Genomic DNA, 25,300 nt, shown 5'->3' with positions numbered 1-25,300 from the left:
CCAAGGTAGCTCAGGACGAAGTTGATACATCGGTTACTGCTTCAGAAGATTCAAGTGCCCCAACAAGGAAATGTATCGATTTGACTCTGATAAACATGACACTTTTGGTGTTCCTATACAAGTGCTTACCCTTTCAAACATGTCACATTCTAAAAGAAAGGATTTGGTACATTGTTTGAGGCTTGAACTGGAGCAGATACAGATGCTTCAGAAGAAAGTTGAGTTGATAAGGACAAATGGGGTTACTGTGTCATCATCCAGTGATATTCTTAGTTGTAGCAATGGGAAATGCTGACCTTTTGTAAAGGATATTCAGAAATTGCCCATGATGGCTTTGAGCCTGGGAAGAAGAATCGGGGTTCTTCAGGAAAAGTGAAGCCTGCAAAGCAGGATTCAGAAGCAAACACAACAAATATTTTCTTAATGAAGCAATGTGAGGATTTGCTAAAACGGTTGATGGGACATCAATATGGGTGGGTTTTAAATGAACCTGTAGATGTAGTGAAGTTAATATTCTAGATTACTTCAATGTTATAAAGAACTCGATGGATCTAGGAACAATTAAAAAGAAGATAGATTCAGGCGGATATGCAAGCCCTTGGGAGTTTTATGATGATGTGAGGCTTACTTTCAGCTATGCAATGACCTATAATCCCCCTGAAAATGATGTCCATGTTATGGCTGATACCCTTAACAAATTTTTTGAAGTGAGGTGGAAAAATATTGAGAAGAAGTTACCTGCTGTTGGTACCCAGTTGATTCAAAGTAAAGCTTTTGCTGAGGATGTAGAAACTTCTAAGATAATACTTCCCACTAAAAAGTGGAAGATGACCTCCATCATCGAACAAGTTATACGGATGAGGAAAAACACAAGCTAGGTGTAGAGTTGGAATCTTTACTCCCAGAAAAGCCAATGCATATCATTGATTTCTTGAGGGAGCATAGTTCAAATGGAAGGGAATCGGAAGAGGAAGAAATTGAGATTGATATTGATGACCTCAGTGATGATACCTTCCTCACATTGCGGAAGCTTTTAGATGGCCATTTGCAAGAGAAACAAAATTGCAAATCAAGAGCTGAACCTTGTAAAATTCAGGTACAAAGCCATATAAAGGCAGAAAATTCAGTATAATTGCTTGCTATTGATGCTTAAAGTAATATATATTTGTGAACTGGTACCTATCTAAACTCTTACTTATTTTTGTTTGCTTTCTGGGAAATGATTTTCTGATACAGCTAATGAACAAATCTGGACTGTGCAGTTCACCCATGCAACAAGGTAGAGGTAATCTTTCAAACCCTTGTGCTTGATATCCCACCTCCTGAGCTATGTTCTAAGACTTCCGACTTTCTCTGTTTATCTTCTGCATTTGCAGGGGATGACCAGGGTAAAGAGCTTGTTGATTCTAGGGGAAATGAGCCTCCTGTGTCAAGCTATCCACCTAAGGAGACAGAGGAGACATGCCTTAAAAGCATCAAGTCTGCCAATTCTGGAAGCTCTAGAGGTAATCGTATTTTCTGTTTATTTTTGGCCCTCATCTTGTCAAATGATGAATCCTGAGTCTGCCACATTCTTTTGGATCCATTTTATTTGTGATGTCAGTTACCTAGCTGTAGACACGTTATTTCGTCTCATCTCACATTCATTCATATATTACATTAGACACGTATTATATTAATTATTTATTCTTTTTCTTATTACATGTTTCAGGCCTAAACAAGTGGCCAGACCAAGTACCAAACTGCTGGCCCACACCAAAACGCATTCCCACAAGCAAGTTAGGGTTTCCTGAACCCTAGCGTTCCAAGTCTCCACGTGCTGCAAGCCTCCCTCACGCTGCTCAGCCGAGTTCCTCGGTCAAACATCCGTTTTAATGGCCGTTTCTCGCAAAATCAACAAGTACAACGAACATGTGTTAGTAGGATTCCATCACCAACAAACAAGGTAGTGTTTTAGTCTATAGGACTAAAAAATGTAATCTAAAAATAAGGAAATCCTAGATTATAAATAGGCATGTAATCGACCATTTCTAACACTACACAGTTGGTACGAAATAAAAAGCAAAAATTACAAGCAAATCGTAGCCATTCCGAAGCACTTATATTTCGAAAAAAGAAAGGTAAAAAGCATAGCTTTGCATGTTGTTTTTGTGCCTTTGCTGCGTTTTGATTCAAAAGAAACACCAAAATATTGATTTTGGCTGATGACTGGAGGGGGTTCGCTTTTGAAACTTTTCTAGATCTACCCCTAAGGCCTGTTGTTTTTAAAAATTTCTTCGATTTTTTGGAAGGTGGGGGAGACAAGCTCTCGAAAAGCAAAAAAATATATATTTCGCCGCCGGCGCCGATCAAAGGCGGCCGCGAGGTAGCGCCACCGGTTTTCTGGGTTTGCTGCGGCGGTGTTCTTCATTGAACATCTTTGAACATTTAAGAGAATCAAATGAGGGCATTTTGATCCATTTTGGATCAGAGGGAAGAATGAAGGAGTGTTTTCAAGAAAATGACATGTATACCTTACCCGTTTTGACCATGACCCGACCCACTCCACGCACAAGATCCGTGTGGTTTCGTTATAAATGGGATAAACCGCGCATTTGGTCCTTATGGGTTTTAAACCTTCTATTTTGGTCCCAAAATTGCATTTAAACCCCGATTTCATTTTAATTTGGCTTTGTATTTTAATTTTATGATTATTAATTTTAATCCTTTTAATCTTTTTTTATCTATTACATTTATTATTATTATATATATTTTCATTCTTGTTTACTTATTATTATTACTTTTTTCATTATTTTAATCTATATATATTTATGTACATATCTCTATTATACTTTATGTAAATATATATTATTTCATTTTTTATATTATTGATGTTGATCTTATTTATTTATTTATTTCAATTGTATATAGATTATTACTACTTTATTTATTATTTTATGTTTTTAATTTTAATTTTATTTCTATTTTTATTTGTGTTTTTTGTTCCTTTTTATTTTCTTTGTCTTGTTATATTCATGTTGATTTCCCTATTTCCTTTATCATTCTCTATTTTATTTATTTTCATTTTTTCTCTAACTCGTCTTTTGACTTTTGAAAGGGTACATTTTCAACCAATCAATGCTAAGTTTTGGGATCGTTATTTTATTTTTAATTTAAATTTACAACTTTCTTAATTAAGACAACTGAGAATTATTTAGTACCAAAAGGGCAGTTCAAGGGTGCTAACCCTTCCTTGACTGTAACGACTCCCGAATCCGACACATCTTTGGTAAGATGTAGATCAGGTAAGAAATAAGGTATCCGATCTACCTATTTGTTTTAAAATAAAAGATCGGTTGTGACTCCAATCCATTTTCCTAAGTCGAAGCCCAATTCTGGGCCCAACCGAAAGACGGTTCCGACAGCTTGGCGACTCCACTGGGGACAGGTAAGTGAGTCAGACTAAGGTAATTTCCAATTGTCTTTTTAATGGAAATGGTAAGTTTAAATTTTAAGGTAATTTTTGATCTTATTACTTACTTTTGATTATTTTTCCCCAAATAAATAGTTGTACTGACGGTTTTCTCAATGATTTCAGCCTTTAAAGTCTTTTTCATCCAAGGCTCTATGCCCGAGCTTCAAACCCCATTTTTAAGTAGGGGTGAAAGCGACACCTTCGTGTGAATTTATTCACCGCATAGACCTAGCAAGTAGCCTTCGGATTCATATACCTTATGTATTTGTGTGAATTTATTCTCCGCATAGACATAAGGGAATGTGTCATCTCGAGTTTAACTTAGTCCATACAAGCATGTGATGGGTTTAAGACTAAGGGTCTGGCATGCCCAAGGGGGCACCGGCAAGGATAACTTGGGTACCATTTTTAGAACCTAAAGCTACAGACCATGGAGAATTAGAGCCTACCCCGAAACCCATTCCAAAACCTAGGATTTTTTTTACTCTAACCATGTTGTTTGCATTTTCCCCCTTATTTTACTAACTTTTTACTTTCGTGTTTATTTTATTTTTGCATCATTCAAAAGAGGTATTGATCGGCCAAAAACGTGTTCGTTAAACATGAATAATTTACATTAATGGACAAAGGGGTTGTAATACAAGAGATGAAAATGCAGAAGACAATCTACAAGGCGACTATGTGTCACATTCAATCCAGATGACGTGACGCACACAATTGAAGAGTATATCACTCTGTTGCGTTATAAAGGACTCAGAATGATCGGGTCTACATCAAGCACAATGAAGGTCTATCTTGGAAGAACTGACTGGTATAGGTTGCAGGGGAAAGATGAAGGTTACTGATCTTGGGAGTCCCTTCAAAGACAACAATGGCAAAACGATAGCTGAAATTGGAGACCATTGCTGACGAATTCAAGAAACGGACAAATGAACTTCACCTAGTTTCTATCAATTGAGGGGTCCAATGACGTATTCGTTGGGAACAAGTTCAACAAAAGATAAATGTCGGAGATGCAGTCATTCGAGACTTCTTGGGCCAGTACAAAAAGTAACTCAACATTTGCACGGTTCATCCAGAGAGGCCGAAGCGGTTCGACATGTTGTTCAACCGATGACATACGAAGGCAAAAGACTAGTCAATATGTCAGAAGCTGTCAGATATTTTTGTCTCTTAAAAGATAAAATACTTTTGTCCCAAATAAAGATTATTCATAATAACAGACACATTTTTTTGATCAATGCCTCGGATATTTCATGCATCATGCATTTAGACATATTTTGCATTTTGTTATTTTCTTTGCATTCACATTAACTAACGGAAGAATGCTTTAATAAAAGGAATAAATACTGGATACACCACCTCAAGCGTTGGACACACCCCATCCGCATAACACTCGTTTGAAAAAGAATAAAATGGAAGCCAGAATTTCTCTGATCGAAGAGAATATGTTAAATTACAAAAAGAGCTAGAAGATAAAATAAACAGAGTAGTATGAGTACTCTGAATACAATCATAAAGAACCAAGAGTCCTTGGTTGACCAGATCGTTGCCAAGTTAGTTGGCCTACGACATACTAGTGCGCCTGGGGCAGGTTCACCGAAGGGGTAACTATACCACTTACCCCACAAGTGGTTGTCTCACCTAAAATCTTGCTGGAACTTCGAGGGGACTCATCTACTGCAAAAGCGAAGCCCTCGTCCTCTATATTTAACCCTGAGAACAATCTGATTTATTACCATATACCAGATTCAGATGAAGAAGACAAATCAAAGAAGATCAAAGAGAAATCAAGCAATTGGAGGACCAAATGAAGGTAGTTAAAAGAGACGATGACTACATTGGAGTCGATGCCGCGGAGCTGAGCCTAGTTCTAGATTTGGTGCATCCACCAAAGTTTAAGGTACCGGAGTTTGAGAAGTTCGATGGGAACAACTGTCCCTCAGCCCACATCACTATGTTCTATCGGAAGATGACGGGATATAGGGGAAATGACCAACTCCTGATCCACTGTTTCCAGGAGAGCCTGTCCGGTTCAACTATTCGGTGGTACAATCAGCTTAGCTGAACTCATATTAAGACATGGAAAGACTTAGCCAAGTCTTTCTTGGAGCAATACAAATATATTAACGATATGAGACCAGACTGAGTTATGCTACAAAGCCTAGAGAAAAAGCACAATGAAAGTTTTCGACAATACGCACAGCGATGAGGGATTTGGTTGTGCAAGTTCATCCACCTTTGGATGAAAAGAAAACCAGGAAACTGTTTGTACAAACACTGAAGACACCTTACTTCGGGCACCTGGTGGCAATCACATCGGGAAGTTTCTCAGATATAGTTATGGCTGGTGAGATGATCGAGCTAGCTATAAAACAAGGAAAAATTAAGGGAAGAGACTCCAATGAAAGCCTCCCATGAAGAACAAAGAGCAAGAGATCAACAATGTCAACACCTACAATGTTAACAAAGGTGTTACGATCTCAACCACTGCAGCTGTATCATCCGATACTTCTAAACGAACTCAAAGAGAACCAAGGAACAAAGGGAATCTTACCTGACTAATTTGGGGATTAGACCTCATAATGTCTTCCATAAAAAGACTCGCATCAGTCCAATCCCAATGAATATGAGGAGTTGCTCCCAATGCTAGTTGAGAAGAATCTTATGACTCTGGTTCAGTCCAAACCTAGAGAATCCCTATATCCTGAAGTTCATGATGTTAACGACGTATGTAGCTATCATATTAGGAGCTCAGGGCACACCACTGAGAATTGTGGGGCATTGAGACGTAAGGTCCAAGATTTGATCGATTCAGGGGCATGGACTTTCAATGTGTAATGGGGCATTATGATCGAGAGTCAAATGGGGTATCCATCTGGAATTATGTTGCATTATCAAGCATATCATCTTGTTTGAACTTATTTTTCTTTTGTACTTCTTATGCGTGAACGTTTTTAAGTCATTTGACGTTTAAACATTTTAAATAAAATACTTCCTTCTTAGGAAATGAGTAAATTTTAATCTTGAATTCCTTGAATATCACCTTAATTAAAAGTTGTTTAATAATTGAGGTTGTAAATCTTTGACAAATGACAAGATTGAACCCTGCAAAACAAAGACCTCTTGGTACTAATTTAAAAGATACATCAGACTACATGTTTTTCTCTTACCGATCTAAGTTTTCTCTTCTCATGAAGAGTCCATTCAAGTTTTGGCATTCAGACACGTATTAAGAGCAAACAGAATGGGGCAACTAGCATATGAGATTACAAAACTAATTGGTTTATACTTTTGTTTAAGACGTTCAGTGATGATCATGATCTTCTCAGATGGAATGGTCAAGTAGGTGAATCTAGTTTAGGTCAGTTGCTTAGGAATTGAACTCCAATGATGAGATTTTCTGACCTTCAAAAACACATAGACTATAACAGGTTCTTCTTAACAAACTTAAGAAATTGGACCCGTATACCCACATTATAATATTTATATACAATAAAGCTAGAGTTGTCCCTCTAGAGTAATTGGTTAAACACATTGGCTTTATGGATAATATTCAACTAACCTGATAAAGGTGATTATATATACAATAAGTCTTGAGCTGTCCCTCTAAGGCAATTTGTTAAACGCCCCGGCTTTATGGATAAGATTCAGCTAACCTGATAAAGGTCTTTACATATTGAGTTGCCCCTCTAGAGCAATTGGTAAAACGCCCTGGCTTTATGGATCTAGCTAGCCATTTAATGGCAAATCTAAATAAGGAGTTTCGGTAAAAATGGACTAAGGAGTTAAAGAACACCTGTTATAGTCAAATACATACGAGCACTCAAGAATCTCATTTTTAGACCAATATTTCTGCACTACCTTTGTTAGAGAAGCTTACAAAACTTGAACAAATAGAAGATTTCATAGAACTGAAACAGAAGTATTCTGAAAGGTCTAGCCATTGATTATGCTAGTTGTGTCATTTTGTTCGCCTCTGATCAAAATGTTAAATCAAGAAAAATGGTATGCCATGATTTCACGATGACCGAATCGATGGAACAAACCTTAGTAACCCATCTCTAAACCAACTTTTCGATCTTGATATTTGTCAAAGGTTTGCAGCTATCAAAGATTAAAAGAGCATTTGATTCTTTTGATATCCAATGAACTCCGGTTTTATGAGTTGCTTCAATTGTGAAACTTAGAAGGAGGTAATATTTTTCAAAACTCCTTTTCATATTTTTTAAATTTTGAAAAGTCAAAGGAAGAAAAGCATTTTCAAACAAGATAAGTTCTCTGGAAGCATGTCTTGGAATTCAACAAATAACCCTCTGAAGCTCAAGATTGAAGCTGGGGCAAATGAAGCAATTTTTGGGGCAAAATTTGATAATTGTCTTAGGTTGAGGTTTACGAGAGTACACCCCGGTGGAAATGAAGACAAACTAAGAGAATGAAGACTGCTCACGCAATTATTCTCTTCATGGATCAATATTCTGAACATCAGATTCAAGCATGAGAACCAGGTATTGAGATTTTTATCCAAACCCTAAAATAACATATTTTACATATACATTTTAGGCATACATAAGAGCATCGCATCCATAGCATCGCATATGTGCATAATTTTGCAGATTCATGCTAGATTCAATTTCAACTTCTCAGCGAAAGATATTGAACTCAAAAAAAAGTGCAATTTACAAGTGTAGATCTGAACTTCACAACGAAGAACATCCAATTAAAAGCTCAATTTCACAACGAATGAGCCATCCACGATTTCAACTTCATGAGGAAGGATATCGTGCCCGATGAAGTTATTTAGTGTCACAACAAATAGGTCATCCACGGATTTGACTTCCTTAAGTCAATGATTAAAGCTTCTAAAAGGATTCCTTTAATATGCATAAACAAGCAGATTATCGACCACCATTGAGATTGTTTCTCTTGAAACAAATGGGTCGTCTCGCTCAAGTCTAATTTACTCAAAACAAAGTTTTGTCTCTCTTGAGACGGTTTCCCTTGAAACAAAAAACTTTGAATTTGTTTTCCTTGAAACAAAGTTTTGTCTCTCTTGAGACAGTTTCTTTTAGAAACAAATTTTGTCTCTCTTGAGACATTTTCTCTTAAAACAAATTTTGTCTCTCTTGAGACGGCTTCCCTTGAAACAAAATCTTTGAATCTGTTTTCCTTGAAACAAATTTTGTCTCCCTTGAGACAGTTTCTTTTAAAACATTTTTGTCTCTCTTGAGACATTTTCTCTTAAAACAAATTTTGTCTCTCTTGAGACAGTTTCCCTTGAAACAAAATCTTTGAATTGTTTTCCTTGAAACAAATTTCGTCTCACTTGAGACAGTTTCTTCTAAAACAAATTTTGTCTCTCTTGAGACATTTTCTCTTAAAAATTTTATCTCTCTTGAGACGGTGTAACACCACCAACCCGTACCCGACCCGGATACGAGTCTGAGGTGTCACATTGACTTTTCAAACTTTGAATCTTGACAAAATTCAAAGAAAATTTAAATCTTTCATTAAAGTAAAAGCGGTTTAGTGACATAAATTGACCACAATACCCAAAATCAATCAGAGCATAACTAATTCAACCAATTAGTACATGCCAATTATACTCAAAATAACCAAAAACATTTAAATCCTCTATTTTCTGATCTAAAATTTTATAAGGGAGTTACTGACATATCTTACTCTTCTTCTCTTCTCTTCTCGCTTCTATAACCTACGTGTGAAACAATCACACGCTAAATCGATGACTTAGTGAGGCATAAAAAATCACATATAATGAAATTCATACCCATAATCATGCATGATTGTTTTATGCTATCAAATCATATAGCTCATTTACATATACATCAACATATATATGCACTTGTACCATGTCACGAGAAACACACATATCATTATATCAAAACATACATATTTATGTACAATCATTTCTGTTATTATCAATTTGTACATTAATCCTTATAATTTTATACTCTTATCCATAATATCCTTAATTATCACATCATAGCACATATATCAGTTCACAACGAAATAAACATATAATCATACCAAGTTTATTTATCTTATTATTTTTATTATCCCATGAACACATGTGAGAACTATAGATATGTGAGTTTATAGAGGTTGTGCACTAATGTTGTCACCACAGCTCGTATAAATGCACCGAAGTGCCACGTAGAATTGCACTGTAGTGCCGCGTAGAAATGCACCGAAGTGCCATATAATAATGTCCATAAGGACCACATATCATTCCTTAAGAATCATATACATATACTAGGGATCAAGTATGTGTCTCACAAGACTTCACACATGTTCCAAAGAATATATATATATATATCCCGAAGGACCGCGTAGACCCTCGACTCTTGGCATGCCAACTATACCCTAGCTCTCATGACACATAACATGGGCATTATCATTTATGTCATTTCACATGTTCACATATTCATATTACCTGGGCACGTAGTCTCATAGTTTTTGAACATAGCTCATTATCACATAGTCACATAGTTCACTTACACGTAGATCATTTCCATATAATTCACATGTTACATATCTCAGGTTCTTGTATTCATATAACATATAATCACATAGATTACTTTGACATATACATGTTCTCATATAGTTTCTATCATTTCTCACACAATCACATTTATTCATGTATTGTATTTCATCTAAACCGTATAATAATGGCATATACTCATATCACCGAATAACTTCACCTGAATATATCTTTTGTTCATTTCAATGCTTAAATCATATAACACATAAGTTTTCCTTATGTCATTTATGCTACTTATTCATATAATCTTATGTTATCTCCTAGGTAAATGCTACCTAACTTATCTCATTTTCCATTTATACCAGTTTAATCTATTTATTTAGTTAAATTTTACTTAAATCCTATACCATAATTCTCTTTAAATATAATTCTTCTCTATAACACTTATCTTATAGTTTGGCATCATCCTTTATACTCAATTCTCTTCACTAATATATTATTCTCATATTACTCTATAGTCTAATCTTATTTAACTCATCACCCTTCTCCTGTAGTCATATAAATCTATTATATTGATTCTTATAATTGATCACATTTACTATGTAACATTATGGTCACCTATCATATAACCTATTTCACATTCTCATGTAATCATATAGATCATTCATACTAATTCCTATAACTTATCACACTGCATGCATTCACACAAATCATTTAATACATACTATAATATATATATCACATATACCCAAATCAAACATATGCCTATGATCATACATTAAGGCCTTCTAATATAGGAAATAGACTTGTCGCAAGTCTTATTTTCATTAAACATTATAAACTAACTTGTATGCACTCACCTGGCCTCACTAGTCAATTCCAATCTCTTATCTTTCCCCTTGATCGATCTTACTTGTCAATGATTCTAGAACTTGATTAGGCTCTAAATCTACATAATTATATATTTTAAGAGAATTATTAGATACATACACCTTGTAATTTGATACTAGCAACTTAAACGAACTTATTAAACCAATATTCACAATTTTCCTTTAGGGGGAATCGGTTCCCTACTATGGGGGTATCGATTCCCTCACGACATTTGGAAATTTTTGTTCGTTTGAAGGGGTATCGGTTCCCCTTGAATGGGTACCGATTCCCCTTGCCCAGAAATCATATTTTTAGCTCGAAAATCACTTCATTTTCAGCTCAACACTTCATACTTCACTCCCTTTAATATTCCTAACTTTCATACACATACTTAAACTCATTTCTACTCCATAATCACTTCTTTAAACTCAAAATTCTATCATTTACATGACATTCAAGAATCACACTAAATTTCCAACATGTTCTAAAACCCATTCTATCATTTCATATCTCTTAATTTAACCCTTGACAAGTCAAATTAAACTTCAAAATCTATTAACCCCTTATATTTCAAAAATTCACTTAAAAACTCATTTTTCTTAATTTTTCATAACCTGCTAATCTTTGAGTTTAAAGCCACCTGAAGCTTTCCTTAATCTTTCTTAGCATCCCAAAAATCAAAACAAGCTTTAAAACGAAAGAATTAACCAACTGAAGACCACTTACCTTATACAAGGCTTCACGGTGGAGAGGAGGAAGAAGAAGACTGAAGAATACTCTGGAGAAATTATCTCTTTCCCACGTTTTTATATCCCTTAAAAAGAGAATAAAAAATCTTCTCTTAGAAAAGACCATAATACCCTTGTTATTTCCAAACTTTACCATTAAATCCAACATCAACTTTCCTCAATTAAATCCATGAACTTTTAATTTATTTCAAAATCGAGCACATAGTTTTTAAAATTTGCAATTTAGTCACTGACCCTGATTTAGGATATTACAGACGGTTTCCCTTGAAACAAAATTTTTGAATCTATTTCCCTTGAAACAAGTTTTGTCTCTCTTGAGACAGTTTCCCTTGAAACAAAATCTTTTAATATGTTTTCCTTTAAATAAATTTTGTCTCTCTTGAGACAGTTTCTCTTGAAGCACCAATCTTTGAAATTGTTTCTCTTGAAACACAAAAAAAAACCTTTGAAACAGTTTTTCTTGAAACAAAATCTTTGAATTTATTTCCCTTAAAATAAAACTTTGTTTCCCTTGAGACCGTTTCTCATGAAACAACAAATATCTTTGAGATTGTTTCCCTTGAAATGAATTTTGTCTCTTTTGAGACAACTTCTCTTAGAGCATCATCTGAACCGTGTTATCAACCTTCCTATTAGACGACCATAACTCTTCATCATAGACTTTTGAGTTCGACTACATTTAGCTCAAAGGCATATCAAATTTACAGCATCTTGAAGACAATTCAGGAGCTACTTGCCAAAGTTTTGAGTTCGGTTTCAACTTCACAATGAAGGATATCGTACTTAGGATTTTCCAGTTTAACTCAACCTCACGACGAGGGAGTCATTTTGTGGATCAATCCAAACTGACAAGCCAGTCTTAACATCGGATTTCCACTCTACGACAGAGGACATTCGATAGTGACGAAATTTGTGTCTTTTAATCTTTGCCCTATTTTTCAGTTCACGAAAAAGGACAAAGAGGGGCAGCTGTAGACACGTTATTTCGTCCCATCTTACATTCATTCATATATTACATTAGACACATATTATATTAATTATTTATTCTTTTTCTTATTACATGTTTCAGGCCTAAACAAGTGGCCCAGACCAAGTACCAAACTACTGGCCCACACAAGACCCAAAACGCATTCCCCAAGCAAGCTAGGGTTTCCAGAACCCTAGCGTTCCAAGTCTCCACGGCGCCACAAGCCTCCTCACGCTGCTCAGCCGAGTTCCTCGATCAAACGTTCGTTTTTCATGGTCGTTTCTCGCAAAATCAACAAGTACAACGAACGTGTGTTAGTAGGATTCCATCACCAACAAACAAGGCAGTGTTTTAGTCTATATAGGACTCAAAAATGTAATCTAAAAATAAGGAAATCCTAGATTATGAATAGGCATGTAATCAACTATTTGTAACACTACACAGTTGGTACGAAATAAAAAGCAGAAATTACAAGCAAATCGTAGCCATTCTGAAGCACTTATATTTCGAAAAAAGAAAGGTAAAAATCGTACCTTTGCATGTTGTTTTTGTGCCTTTGCTGCATTTTGATTCAAAAGAAACGCCAAAATACTGATTTTTGGCCGATGACCAGAGGGGGTTCGCTTTTGAAACTTTTATAGATCTACCCCCGAGGCCCGTTGTTTTTAAAAATTTCTTCGATTTTTTGAAAGGTGAAGGAGACAAGCTCTCGGAAAAGCAAAAAAAAATATATATTTTGCCGCCAACGACCGGCGGCCGGCGCCAATCAAAGGCGGCCGACGAGGTGGCGCCACCGATTTTTTGGGTTTGCTGCGGCGGTGTTCTTTATAATGAAGAACACCTTTGAACATTTAAGAGAATCGATGAGGAGCATTTTGATTCATTTTGGATCAAAGGGAAGAATGAAGGAGTGTTTTCAGGAAAATGGCATGTATAGTTGACCCGTTTTGACCATGACCCGACCCAGTCCACGCAAGATCCGCGTGTTTTCGTTATAAATGGGATAAACCGTGCTTTTGGTCCTTCTGGTTTTTAAACCTTCTATTTTGGTCCCAAAATTGCATTTAAACCCCGATTTCATTCTAATTTAGCCACCCAATTTGTTTTTCTTTTCAATTTAACCCCTGCTTCGTATTTTAATTTTATGATTATTAATTTTAATCCTTTTTATCATTTTTTTATCTATTACGTTTATTATTATATATATATATATTCATTCTTGTTTACTTATTATTATTATTATTATTTTCATTATTTTAATCTATATATATTTATGTACCTATCTCTATTATATTTTATGTAAATATATACTATTCATGTTTTTATCCGTTCATTACTATATATATATTTTTTAATTATTTCTTATTTGATAATTAATTTTTTGTTATATTGTATATATGCTTTTTTTTTCTCTTTCTCTTTTATTTTTTACTTTATTTTTTATTTCATTTTTTATATTCTTGATGTTCATCTTATTTATTTCAGTTGTATATAGATTATTGCTACTTTATTTATTATTTTATGTTTTTAATTTTAATTTTATTTTTATTTTTATTTTTATTTCTATTTTTATTTGTGTTTTGTATTCCTTTTTATTTTATTTGTCTTGTTATATTCATGTTGATTTTTATATTTCCTTTATCATTCTTTATTTTATTTATTTTCATTTTTTCTCAAACTTGTCTTTTGACTTTTGAAAGAGTACATTTTCAACCAATCAATGGTAAGTTTTGGGATCGTTATTTTATCTTTTAATTTAAATTTACAACTTTCTTAATTATGACAACTGGGAATTACGTAGTACCGAAAGGACGGTTCAAGGGTGCTAACACTTCCTTGACTGTAACCGACTCTCGAATCCGACACATCTTTGGTAAGACGCAGATCAGGTAAGAAATAAGGTATCCGATCTACCTATTTATTTTAAAATAAAAGATCAGTGGCGACTCCAATCCATTTTCCTAAGTCGAAGCCTAATTCTAGACCCAACGAAAGACGGTTCCGACAGCCCACATATGATAGGCATGCTTCTTTTTTTCATTTCAACTAAAATTAGACTTTTAGAAACTGTACGACAAAAAATGGGTTCTTGAATTCAAACAATTTTAGGATAATAACAATTTCTTGACCCCCATATCGTAAACTACAATCCTCTGTGTATTAAATTCTTTTCTTTATCAGTTTGGATGTTGCTAATATTATTCAAGTTAATTTCTTTAGTTTTTCATGTTGTTTAGTAAATTTTCCCCAAATTATGTTCAGTGCAAGTTTTCTTATGTGGCCAGATACCATTTACATGACTGGTTTCTTTTGTATTCTTTGTAGATTCAGACTCTGGAAGTGTTGACGGTGAAGCTGTTGCTGCTAAAGCTTCAAGTCCGGTGGGTTCTCATAAGGTTTTGGGCTGGTTACACATGGTTTTAAATAATAATACTAAGTTCTTTGACCTCATGTTGGTGTGTTTGATCCACTTTACAGTTTTATCTTATCCCCAGGGGTTCAAAGGGCCAGACTACCTTCTAACTAGCATCTTACTCTGCATTATTCTTCAGGTACTGGAAGCTGTAGATTCTGGAACTCAATTTGATGAGAAGACGAGTGTCAATAATCCTCTTGATAGGAATAGTGAGTGTCTAAATTTATAATATTTGTACCCTTTATTAGTCTCAAGAAAGAAATGTTGTACTTCTGTTCTTAGTTCTTTACTTGAATGGCAAAGCCATGAAATTATAAATGCTTTTTTACATTTAAGCATTGTTAACCCATAATCTCTTGTAGAATATGTTTGTTTCGATCAGCTTGAGCAGACTTCTCAGGCAAAGTCAAGTTCTGTCGAGTCAGATTGTCACCAAGATGGTAAGATCACTAAAGATCATCGAAGGTTTATTTATTTCTTTAAAGCTGTATCTCACTGTTTATCCAATTAAAAACTATAGGGGAGAGTGCTCCAGCTGAGAGACAGGTGTCTCCTGAGAAACTCTACAGGGCTGCTATATTGAAGAATCGATTTGCTGATACCATTCTGAAAGCTCGAGAAAAGACGCTTACTGCACAGGTTATTTCTAACTTGGTTTCGTCAAACTACTGTATACCTATTCCTTTTTCAAGCGTTTTTTACTCTGTATCAGGGTGAGAATGTTGACCCTGAACAACTGCGCCGTGAGAGAGAAGAACTTGAACATCTAAGTAAGAAAGGTTTGAACTCCAATCTAGTGTTTCTGGCTTTTCGAAATGCAATTTTGCTCAAGTTACTATATATATATATGTGCTTGTCTTCGAGGACAAGGTTGTGTATTTATATCTAGTTTTAAGTGGCAAATATGCTAATGTCGGCCAGAAGAGGCACGGTTGCTAGCAGAAGCCAAGGCTGCTGAAGATGCTCAAAGACGAGCCGAAGCCGAAGCTGCAGCTGAGGCCAGACGGAAAAGGGAGCTTGAGAGGGATGCCACACGACAGGCATTACTGAAGGTAGAGGAATGCATCATATTAAACGATTTCATAATTTGGCTGCCTTATTTTATTACGGACTTAATATTCCACATTTTTTTGTAGATCGAAAAGACCGTTGAAATCAATGAGAATTCCAGGTTTCGAGTTAGGTGGCGTTTAGTTCGTTAGAATGTTTATGATGGAATTGGAATGAATTAGAATCTATCAGGAATTGGAATTCAATTCCATATTCTGTTTGGTTGGCAGGAAATTGAATTGGAATCCAATTCCATATTCTGTTTGGTTCGCAGACATGTCAGATGAATTTGATTTCAGTAATTAAAATGATAGAATTGCCTTTTTTTTTTGCTTAATTTTAGTTTGTTTTATAAATTACATGTAGTAATATATTATAAAAATTTAAAAAATTATTAAATTTTAATTTTATTGATTGATTATTCATTTCAATAAATTATAAAAATCATGTTAATAAACATCATAAGTTAAAATCATCCTAATTAAGGATTGTCATAGGTCGGGTTGGCTCGGGTTTTTGGTCCACCAGACCCGAGAACAAGGGAACCTCCATCCGAGACCCGATCCGACCAAAATAAAGTTTCACCCGACCCGACCCGAATATATGAATTAGAAACCCGACCCGACCCGAAATAATAAAAAAATTATTTTTATTCAATAAAAATAATGACTTAATTGAAAAAAAAATTATATATAGAGAGGTATTATTGTAATTATTCCTAAATATATAAGGTAAAATTATATATTTTTTGGGTCGGGTCGGGTATTTTTCACCCTAAACCCGAACTCGACCCGACAAAAATATAGTTTCACCCGACCGAAATAATAAAAAAATTATTTTTATTCAATAAAAATAGTGACTTAATTGAAAAAATTATATATAGAGGGATATTATTATAATTATTCCTAAATATATAAGGTAAAATTATATATATTCGGGTCGGGTCGGGTATTTTTCACCCTAAACCCGAACTCGACCCGACCCGAATATATGAATTAGAAACCCGACCCGAAATAATAAAAAAATATTTTTATTCAATATATAAATAAGTTACCAAAAGATTGATGAGGGTAGTATGGTCAAATTTTAATTCACTCCAACAAGGGAATTGAATTCATCATAGAATGTATGGAATTCACTTTCCCTAAAGTTGAAGTCACGAGGGATTCCAATTCCCATTAAAAACTTGAATTAAACATGAGAAAGTGGTGGAATTGGATTCCAATTCCCCCTAATTCCAAGGATTCCTGCAAACCAAAGGCTACCTTAGAAATGCTTCGAGCTGCCCCTGCTGAGTATTTGCCAAGCTCAGTCGATGAAACAAGCCCGGAACATTCTCAGGATGGCTTGAGTAGTTTCAAGCTCGGGAGCAACCCATTGGAACAACTTGGTTTGTACATGAAGAAGGATGAAGATGAAGAAGGTGGTGAGCCGCCTATCGTTCCAAATGCCGTAACTGATCCGGAGGATGGAGAAATAGACTGAAATGCATCTTGTTTGAGACTAGGCGAGGAGAAAAGAAGAAAGTAGAGAACATATATTGAGTGAGCAAATTTATGTACTCTGATCCCATAAATTTCTGTATTCAATAAAAGTCGCATGCAATCCTTTAAACCTACTGAAATTCCTACTACATATTTATCAAAAGATTCGGTTGAGTTGAAAACAGTTCCATTTTTACAGATGCAACAGTGGTGAATCAGGCATTACTGACGTGAAAAAAAGCTAAACGCCATTGCCAGACATGAAAAGATAACCTTAAAAAAGGGAATTGCATGATCTCTGTCAAATAATACTTCTGCGTACAGAAACAAGCATCCAAAAACACACAAATGGCAGACTGCTATTGACACAGATAATCAACACAAAGAAAGCTGAAGCAACAGTTTTGAACCTTCCCCATTGCCAACCAATGACTACAACCATACAAATCTTATTATATGACATTCCCAGAAACGATTTAATTGTAGAACTGATAATCTTTGGCATTAATAATGATACTCCTTAAACCTCCAATGGGTGATAGAATCATTAGCAGAAGGCCCAGTACGATACATATCTGAATATTTTTTAAAAAGAAACCAAATATCAGATTTATTGTCAAGAAAACAGATAATAATACGAGGAAGAAACTTCATCTATGTTACTCAGACTTCAATACTCGGATAAGGATACTCCGAGTAAAATGAAGAGTTCGAGTAAAACTTGAGGATGTTTTAAGTTAAAAACATACCCAGTTTGTACACCAAGATAAACTGAACTTCTTTGGTTTATATATAGCAAGCCACATAATGCAAGGAAGCTGAAATTACAGCAATATATATATATATATATATATATATATGACACATTTGTCAGAATTAGCCAGTCCATTGAATGAAGATTTGAAAAATCAAAAAGGGTTCGGGCACTTACAAAATAGGTTGTTGGTGCAAAAGCAAATCCTCCAAAGAATCCAAGAAGACCCCCAAAGAACGGAAATGTAATCGCAACATACATTGTTGCAGCTGAAACAATGAACATAAAGCATTTCATTCCTTTCGGGGGCACAAAGGAGACCATTCAAGAGCAAAGATCGCAGATTTTGGGACTTTAAACTCGGATTCTCAAGTCATAAACTTTGGACAGGGAAATTACTTTACTTACCAACATAGATGTTGCGGACCAAGAATCGAAGCGTTTGAGTCGGTCTAAAGTGCCATTTCTTTACCAACACGGTTTCAATCATGTCGAAAACAGGCATGGCATATAGCTGCATTTTCCAAACAAAGAAAAACACCAGTTTTAAAACCGTGTACTTGTTGAGCCAACAGAACATTAAGCTGAAGCAGATCAAACATGTTTCGAAACCTGATAGCTTCCGATGACATGGATTACGACAAACATGTTAGCGGCAATGATAAGCCACTTCGGTTTCTCCAACGTAATGAGGATGTTGTCGTCGACTTTGTTGCCAAACATGTAGTATCCAACTAGTGCAACGGGGAAATAACACAATGCCACAACAATGTATGCAATGAGTACACCTCTCCACATTGGACCTTTTGAAGGCTTCTCTGGTGTAGAAGGGATTGTTGCTTGAATCTCCAACACCACATTGTGTCCGGCATATGCAAACGCCACATCTCCTAATGCCGTAAAGAAATTTAAGACGGTTCCACTCGGGGTGGGGGCTTTGTAGCCGTATTGCACATCAGGTTGGACGCCCTTGTGGACTGAAGCAGTCCAGGCTATGGTAGAGTAACTGCATAAAACAAATTAAAACATCAATCAAGTATGCGGATTTTGTTAGAGTGTTTATACTCTAAAGCTGATGGAAACATACGTGAGAGACATGACTGCAGCAGCCAAAGAGACCCCAGAAATGGAGTTGAAATTCGGGAGGTGGGCAAGTACGAAATGGACTGAGGCGAAAATCATGATGAAATATGTTGTTTTGATGTGCTTGCATGTGGGTTTGTCGCAGACCAAATGATATATTTTCTCCAAAGATTTGCCTCCGGTAACCATGTAAACTATGTCGACACCAACTTCAACGATCAGTTGTTGAGGCACCACTATGTAAAGGCCAAGCTTTTCACCAAAGGCATGCTGGCCGAGTTCATGGTACCGATCGAACCTTTTCCCAGGAACCATCTCATGCATCTCAACCATTTGCCACAGAGTGTATAGTGTGACGACCCATGACAGGATCAGAATCACAACACCAGGACCCCTTCATATATACATACATACATATGTAGTCAAATATTAGTTCTTCATAGCATATGCATGAAAACCTATTAGTTTCAAACTATGGATACATGTCTATAGAGGTCGATCCCGCAAAAAGGATCGATTCCTTAAGTTAGTTTTCGTCAATCCTTTTCCGCGAAAGAAATAGAGTAAGTAAATCGAGACATACCATCCGAGATGTGACATGGCATAAGGAAGACTGAGGACGCCTGCACCAACCATAGCAGTGACATTGTGGAATGCAGCATACCACCATTTTGCGTTTCTTGAAGAAGTGATTGGAAGCCAATCATCAATCTCCTTCTGCTTCTTTAGTTTATCATCATCCACCTGAAATTTCATAACAAAAAACCATTGACCTTTCTCTCTCAAATTGAATTCTGCAAAACATGGTCCCTTCCGTTGTTGTTCGATGTTCAAAATGGAACTTACCTTGCTGGTAGGATCGGTTTCGAGCTTTTGATGAGGAGGAGATTCAGTTCCCATTGTTGAACCAAGAGCTTACACAGTGCCAGAAACTATGTAGGAAGAAGAAGATGTCCAAGAAATGATTATGAAGCATTCAACAAAGAAATATATATTTGATTGATAGTTTCAAAGAAGGTGAATCATGCAAGCGACAACAAATGTAAAGCAAACTCCGCCAAGACAAATTCGTAAAAAAATTACGAGAGACAACGTTTGATTCTGATGTTTTGTTTTCATTATAATGTTTTAATCCATTTCCAAATGTCATTGTTCTGAAATGTAAAAAATTCCAATGTATGTTAAATATCTTTTCATATGTTTAGAATATTATAACCTTACAAATTAATATGCGTCATCAGACAGATTTTTCCAGCTACTGTTGAATGATTTGAATGGTATAAGAAATTATTTCCGAATAGAGTATTTGCATTAATTAGAATAATACAACTTGGTAAATCAAGTAGGTCCATAGATAATAACATTTTAGTCCTGTAGTTTCCTTCTTCGATTTGATGAATATATTATCTCATTTACTATGAAAGGGAAAGATGGTTGATTCTCTTTGTATTGTTGCAGGCTAGGCACAAAATAGCCCCCCATACATTTTGTCATTTGCGTATACAAATAAGATCCTACGAATACATAAATCGAGCATACTCATTCAACACTCGCATTCGAGGCTGGCCTTAAAACAGCATAAACCTTGCAATTTCCGTTTTATTGATGTTGATATAATTTGTACACATAATGCTTTCAGATAAGTACTTAAAAAACTGAATCATTTCTCAAATGCAGAGTTTATGGAATAAAACTATTCTGCTGTAGGCTTCTTAAAGCAGATAATTAATCTTAATGAGACCCTAATAATTGGTTTATCTTCTGCAAACTTTTACTGTAAACCCCTATGAATTGATTGATAATAGGACTATATGCCTATAACTTTCTTCATTGTGTGAAGACAATGATTCAAGAGTAAAACTTGTAGTCTTTGGCTTGAATGATGATTTGCCTCAATCCTCCAATAGGTGATAGGACCATCAATAAAACACCAATTACGATGCAGATCTGAGGGGAAAAAGGAAAAGGAAAACCAAATAAGATCAATTAAACAACGAAAAATAAGGTTAATAAGGCTTTGAATCAAGTTTTCCTACCCAGTTAGTCCACCATGATAAGCCGAATTTTCTCGGTTTATAGATGACAAGCCACATGACGCAGGGGAGCTGAATAACACGAAAGAAATGAGTTATTGATGTGAAAATTCTTCAAAGAGAATAGTTAGTTTTTTGTAATGATGATGTGGCTTACGAAGTATGTTGTTGGTGCAAATGCGAGTCCTCCAAAGAATCCGAGAAGACCACCGAAGAACGGGAAAGTAATCCCGAAGAACATGGTTATGCTGCAATGAAAATATGTGATGCATAAACTTGCATTCAAAGAGGTTGAAAGAAATGAAGAGTTTTGCTTTTACTTACCAACATAAGAATTGCGAACAATGAATCGAAGCATTCGGGAAGGCGCAAAGTCTAGTTTCTTTACTAGCAGAGTTTCGACCATGTCGAATACCGGCATTGCATAGACCTATAGAGACGAAACATAAACCGAAAACTAATTGGTTAAATCTGAAACAAGAAGATAATAAGAAACACCACCTGATACGAACCTGGTAGCTTCCGATAACATGAACAACAACAAACATGTTAGCCATTGCAATGAGCCATGCTGGTTTCTCCAACGAGAGGAGGATGTTGTCTCGGACAGAATTGCCAAACATCCAGTACCCGATTAAGGCAACCGGGAAGTAGCACAAGGCAATGACTATGTATGCGACAACGACACCTTTCCACATTGGTCCCTTCGATGGCTTCTCGGGAGTAGATTGGATTGTAGCTTGGATCTCCAACACCACATTGTGGCCAGAGTAAGCAAAAGCTATATCTCCCAAGCCACTGAGGAAGCCAAACACAGTTCCGGGCGTAGTCGACGCTTTGTAGCCATACTGCACATCATCCTGAACACCCTTGGATAGTGAAGCTGCCCAAGCGATGGTCGAGTAACTGTGTGACAAAAACAATCACCAAATCTTGAGTTAACATTTCTCAATAAGGCACAACAGAGGATGTGAATTGTCAATTTGTTATATACCTCAAGGACATGACAGCAGCAGCCAAAGAGACACCGGAAATCGAGTCGAAATTGGGAAGGTGAGACAGCACGAATTCAACAGAGGCAAAAATCATGATGAAATAAGTCAGCTTTATCTGTTTGCAGCTAGGGCAGACAGTGTCGTGGAACTTCTTCAATGATTGGCCGCCGGTAACCATGTAAACAATGCAGAGACTAACTTCAACAACAAGTTGCTGTGGCACCACAATGTAGAGACCGAGTTTTTCGCCAAAGGCGTATTGTCCAAGTTCATGGTATCGATCGAAACGTTTCCCGGGAACAAGCTCATGCATCTCGACCATTTGCCATAGAGTATACAAGGTAATGATCCACGAGAAAACCATGATAAACACCCCAGGACCCCTGAAAACAGAACGAAAACGAGAGATAAGTCTATCAAATTCAATTTCCGTATTACTTTTGCAGTAAGTTTCGTAACATACCATCCGAGCTCGGCCATGGCATAGGGAAGACTGAGCACACCAGCTCCAACCATAGCAGTGACATTGTGGAAAGCAGAAAACCACCATTTTCTACTTCTTGATGAGTTAATAGGTAGCCAATCATCAATTGCTTTCTGCTTGTCTGATTTTTCTTGCAACTGAGATTCACAAACGTACACAATTATCCTTAAGGCAACAAATTCATATATACATACATACATACATACATACATACGTACGTACATACGTACATACATACATACATACATACATACATACATACATACATACATACATACATACATACATACATACATACATACATACATACATACATACATACATACATACATACTCCAGAGTAAGACAACGTATGGTCAAAGATTACAAAACTCCCTGAACAGTCCCAAATAGACAAAACTTTTGTATGGTCTGAAAGATTACAAAACTGACCATGTGCTGAAATGTGAACAGTCCAATATAACATATATAGCAATATAATAATAAACAGTCAGGCTTGACTTTAATGAACATTATTTCTAACAAGTTGGTTGATAACAATTGGTTCGACAAAGCTTTTGATTTAGACAATAATAAAAAAACAAACGTAATTGACTTATTGACTTACAGCAACAGCCAATGAAAAAAGCGTTACTATAAAATAATATCTGCAGTTTCCATATAAAACAATAGTTTCAATAAGTCTACAAAAACGGTGTACTTTTCAATAGTCATTGTTGAAAACAAGGTTTGGAGTTTAATCAGTCGAACGTATGAAGTGAGCTATACAGTATTGACTTTTCTCATGAACATTAGCCATACACATCAAGACACGTATATTGCCTAAAAATACAAGAAGGAAGAAGAGCCCATTGAACCAGGAGCACATGATTCTATTTCCATTTTTGAGTTATCATTTGAAGAAAATGCTAATATCTTTTCTGTCTACGACTTACATGGCCCGGAGTTGAGCCGGGTTGAATTTTAAACCGGGCTAGAACTCTCCCATCGCTGTTTTTTCCATTCAAAAACTATGCTTTGATCAAAGTTAAGGATTTGTAAAGCTATATACAGAAAATTAAATCATACAGATACAAGACAAAAAAGCTGAACCTTTTGTTAAAAAATCATTTCCGTTTTAAAAACCCAAATGGTCTTCAAGAACAATTTTCGGATCGAAGTTAAACCAGACAATCTTACAAAAGAGCTAAAGAACGGACAAATACATCGTACGGGAACAAGACAAAGATGCACTTTTGCATGGGAAAAGGAGATGGACAAGTGTAAAGGAACTTACAGTGTTCTTGGGGGCATAATCACCATTGGCAGAAGGAGGAGGTTGATGAGTTCCCATGATGTCTGAAACTGATGAAAAAGAGCAGAGAGGAAGTAAAGGTTATGATGAAAAGTTAGAAAATGGAAGTTGAAGAGTTTGAAGACAAATCAAAACTGTGTTGGGTTGGTACTTATAAAGGCTAAAGGGATCCTACATTAAAGGAAACGAGAAAAAGAAAAGGGCTCACCCGTTGCTGATGCTGACGGGTTTCATGTTTTTTTTGTTTGACTTTATGTTATTAAACCATTTCTGATGACAAAAAAAAGGGGACTAAGTCGACGAACCAATCAGTACTTATTTCATTAATATTTTTTTGTATCGTGAAATCAAGACTTTTTTATGGATAGTCGACATTAAAAAATGATTAATTATCATTTTTTTCAGGGTTGAAATAAATTAGTTATTACCTGTTGAGCATAAAAATAAAATAATTCATTTTTTGAAGTAATATAAAGAGATCATAAAATTGTTAGTCAAAAGAGTTTCATTTTTAGGGTAAATTACATTTGGTAGTCTCTAAACTATTAGGGAACTCTCAATTTAGTCACCATACTATTAAAACTTACATTACAATCACTAAACTTTTAATTTACTTTCATTATGGTCATTGACGTTAACCGTTATTAAGAAAAGCTAATGTGATATGTTAAGGTCTTCTTTCCTAAAAAAATCTTAATTTTTCAAGCTAACAATTATCACAAAGGTCGATTTTTGGATGAATAGAGGGGTCGATGGTTAATCCCAATGATAGAAATGGTCTGTTTGACCAAAAGGTTAACATAGTTTAGTTTCAAGTTGATCTGACGATTAGCAGCAGGAGATCGAAAAGTTTTAGCTTTTAGTTTATATTCATTGCACCTCCTTTTGCCTTCGTTTTTTGTCTTCGTTAAGTGGTTTATTCAATAAAAAAATACAAATTATTCATCACTTTCTTCTTCTTTTTTTGAATCAAATTCATCGAAAAAGCTTACAATCTCCTCAAATCTAATTGAAACTAAAAGCTAAAACTTTTCAATCTGCCACTATCAACCTTCGAATCAGCTTGAGACCGAACTATGTTAATCTTATGTCCAAATAGAACCTTTTCATTGTTGGAATTGAATGGTAATTACTCCATTCATTGGAAACTCAGTCTTTGCGACGA

At 35.6% G+C, this 25,300-nt stretch overlaps 2 protein-coding genes and 1 pseudogene across 3 annotated transcripts; 1 reads left to right on the top strand and 2 right to left on the bottom strand.

The window, feature by feature from the left end:
• The first annotated feature begins 859 nt into the window (after positions 1-859).
• LOC120147406 (transcription factor GTE9-like) lies at positions 860-16,170 on the top strand. 2 transcript variants are annotated; one of them, XM_039160781.1, is made up of 10 exons: positions 860-1,104; positions 1,246-1,285; positions 1,377-1,505; positions 14,874-14,938; positions 15,095-15,167; positions 15,321-15,398; positions 15,479-15,597; positions 15,671-15,737; positions 15,883-16,010; positions 16,095-16,170. In XM_039160781.1, exons 2-10 carry the CDS (start codon positions 1,270-1,272, stop codon positions 16,158-16,160), a joined length of 741 nt encoding a protein of 246 aa, XP_039016712.1. In that variant the 5' UTR covers positions 860-1,104; positions 1,246-1,269; the 3' UTR covers positions 16,161-16,170. The 2 variants fall into 2 exon arrangements, with proteins under 2 accessions (XP_039016712.1, XP_039016711.1); XM_039160780.1 differs by having other exon boundaries at positions 15,880-16,010.
• Positions 16,171-17,789: 1,619 nt separating this feature from the next.
• Positions 17,790-20,295, bottom strand: LOC120147687 (lysine histidine transporter 1-like). Its single transcript, XM_039160996.1, has 8 exons — positions 20,176-20,295; positions 19,913-20,073; positions 19,334-19,723; positions 18,859-19,252; positions 18,655-18,760; positions 18,424-18,515; positions 18,242-18,310; positions 17,790-18,067 (listed from the first exon to the last, which is right to left on the bottom strand). Exons 1-8 carry the CDS (start codon positions 20,227-20,229, stop codon positions 17,969-17,971), a joined length of 1,365 nt encoding a protein of 454 aa, XP_039016927.1. The 5' UTR covers positions 20,230-20,295; the 3' UTR covers positions 17,790-17,968.
• A 656-nt stretch (positions 20,296-20,951) lies between these two features.
• LOC120147686 lies at positions 20,952-24,267 on the bottom strand (annotated as a pseudogene).
• Positions 24,268-25,300: the final 1,033 nt, after the last annotated feature.

This window comes from Hibiscus syriacus, unplaced genomic scaffold (assembly GCF_006381635.1).
Source record: "Hibiscus syriacus cultivar Baekdansim isolate YM2019G1 unplaced genomic scaffold, ASM638163v2 tig00110940_pilon, whole genome shotgun sequence".
NCBI lineage: Eukaryota > Viridiplantae > Streptophyta > Magnoliopsida > Malvales > Malvaceae > Hibiscus > Hibiscus syriacus.
Note: the sequence above shows the minus strand (reverse complement) of the source record. Positions and strands in the feature narration are given on the sequence as shown.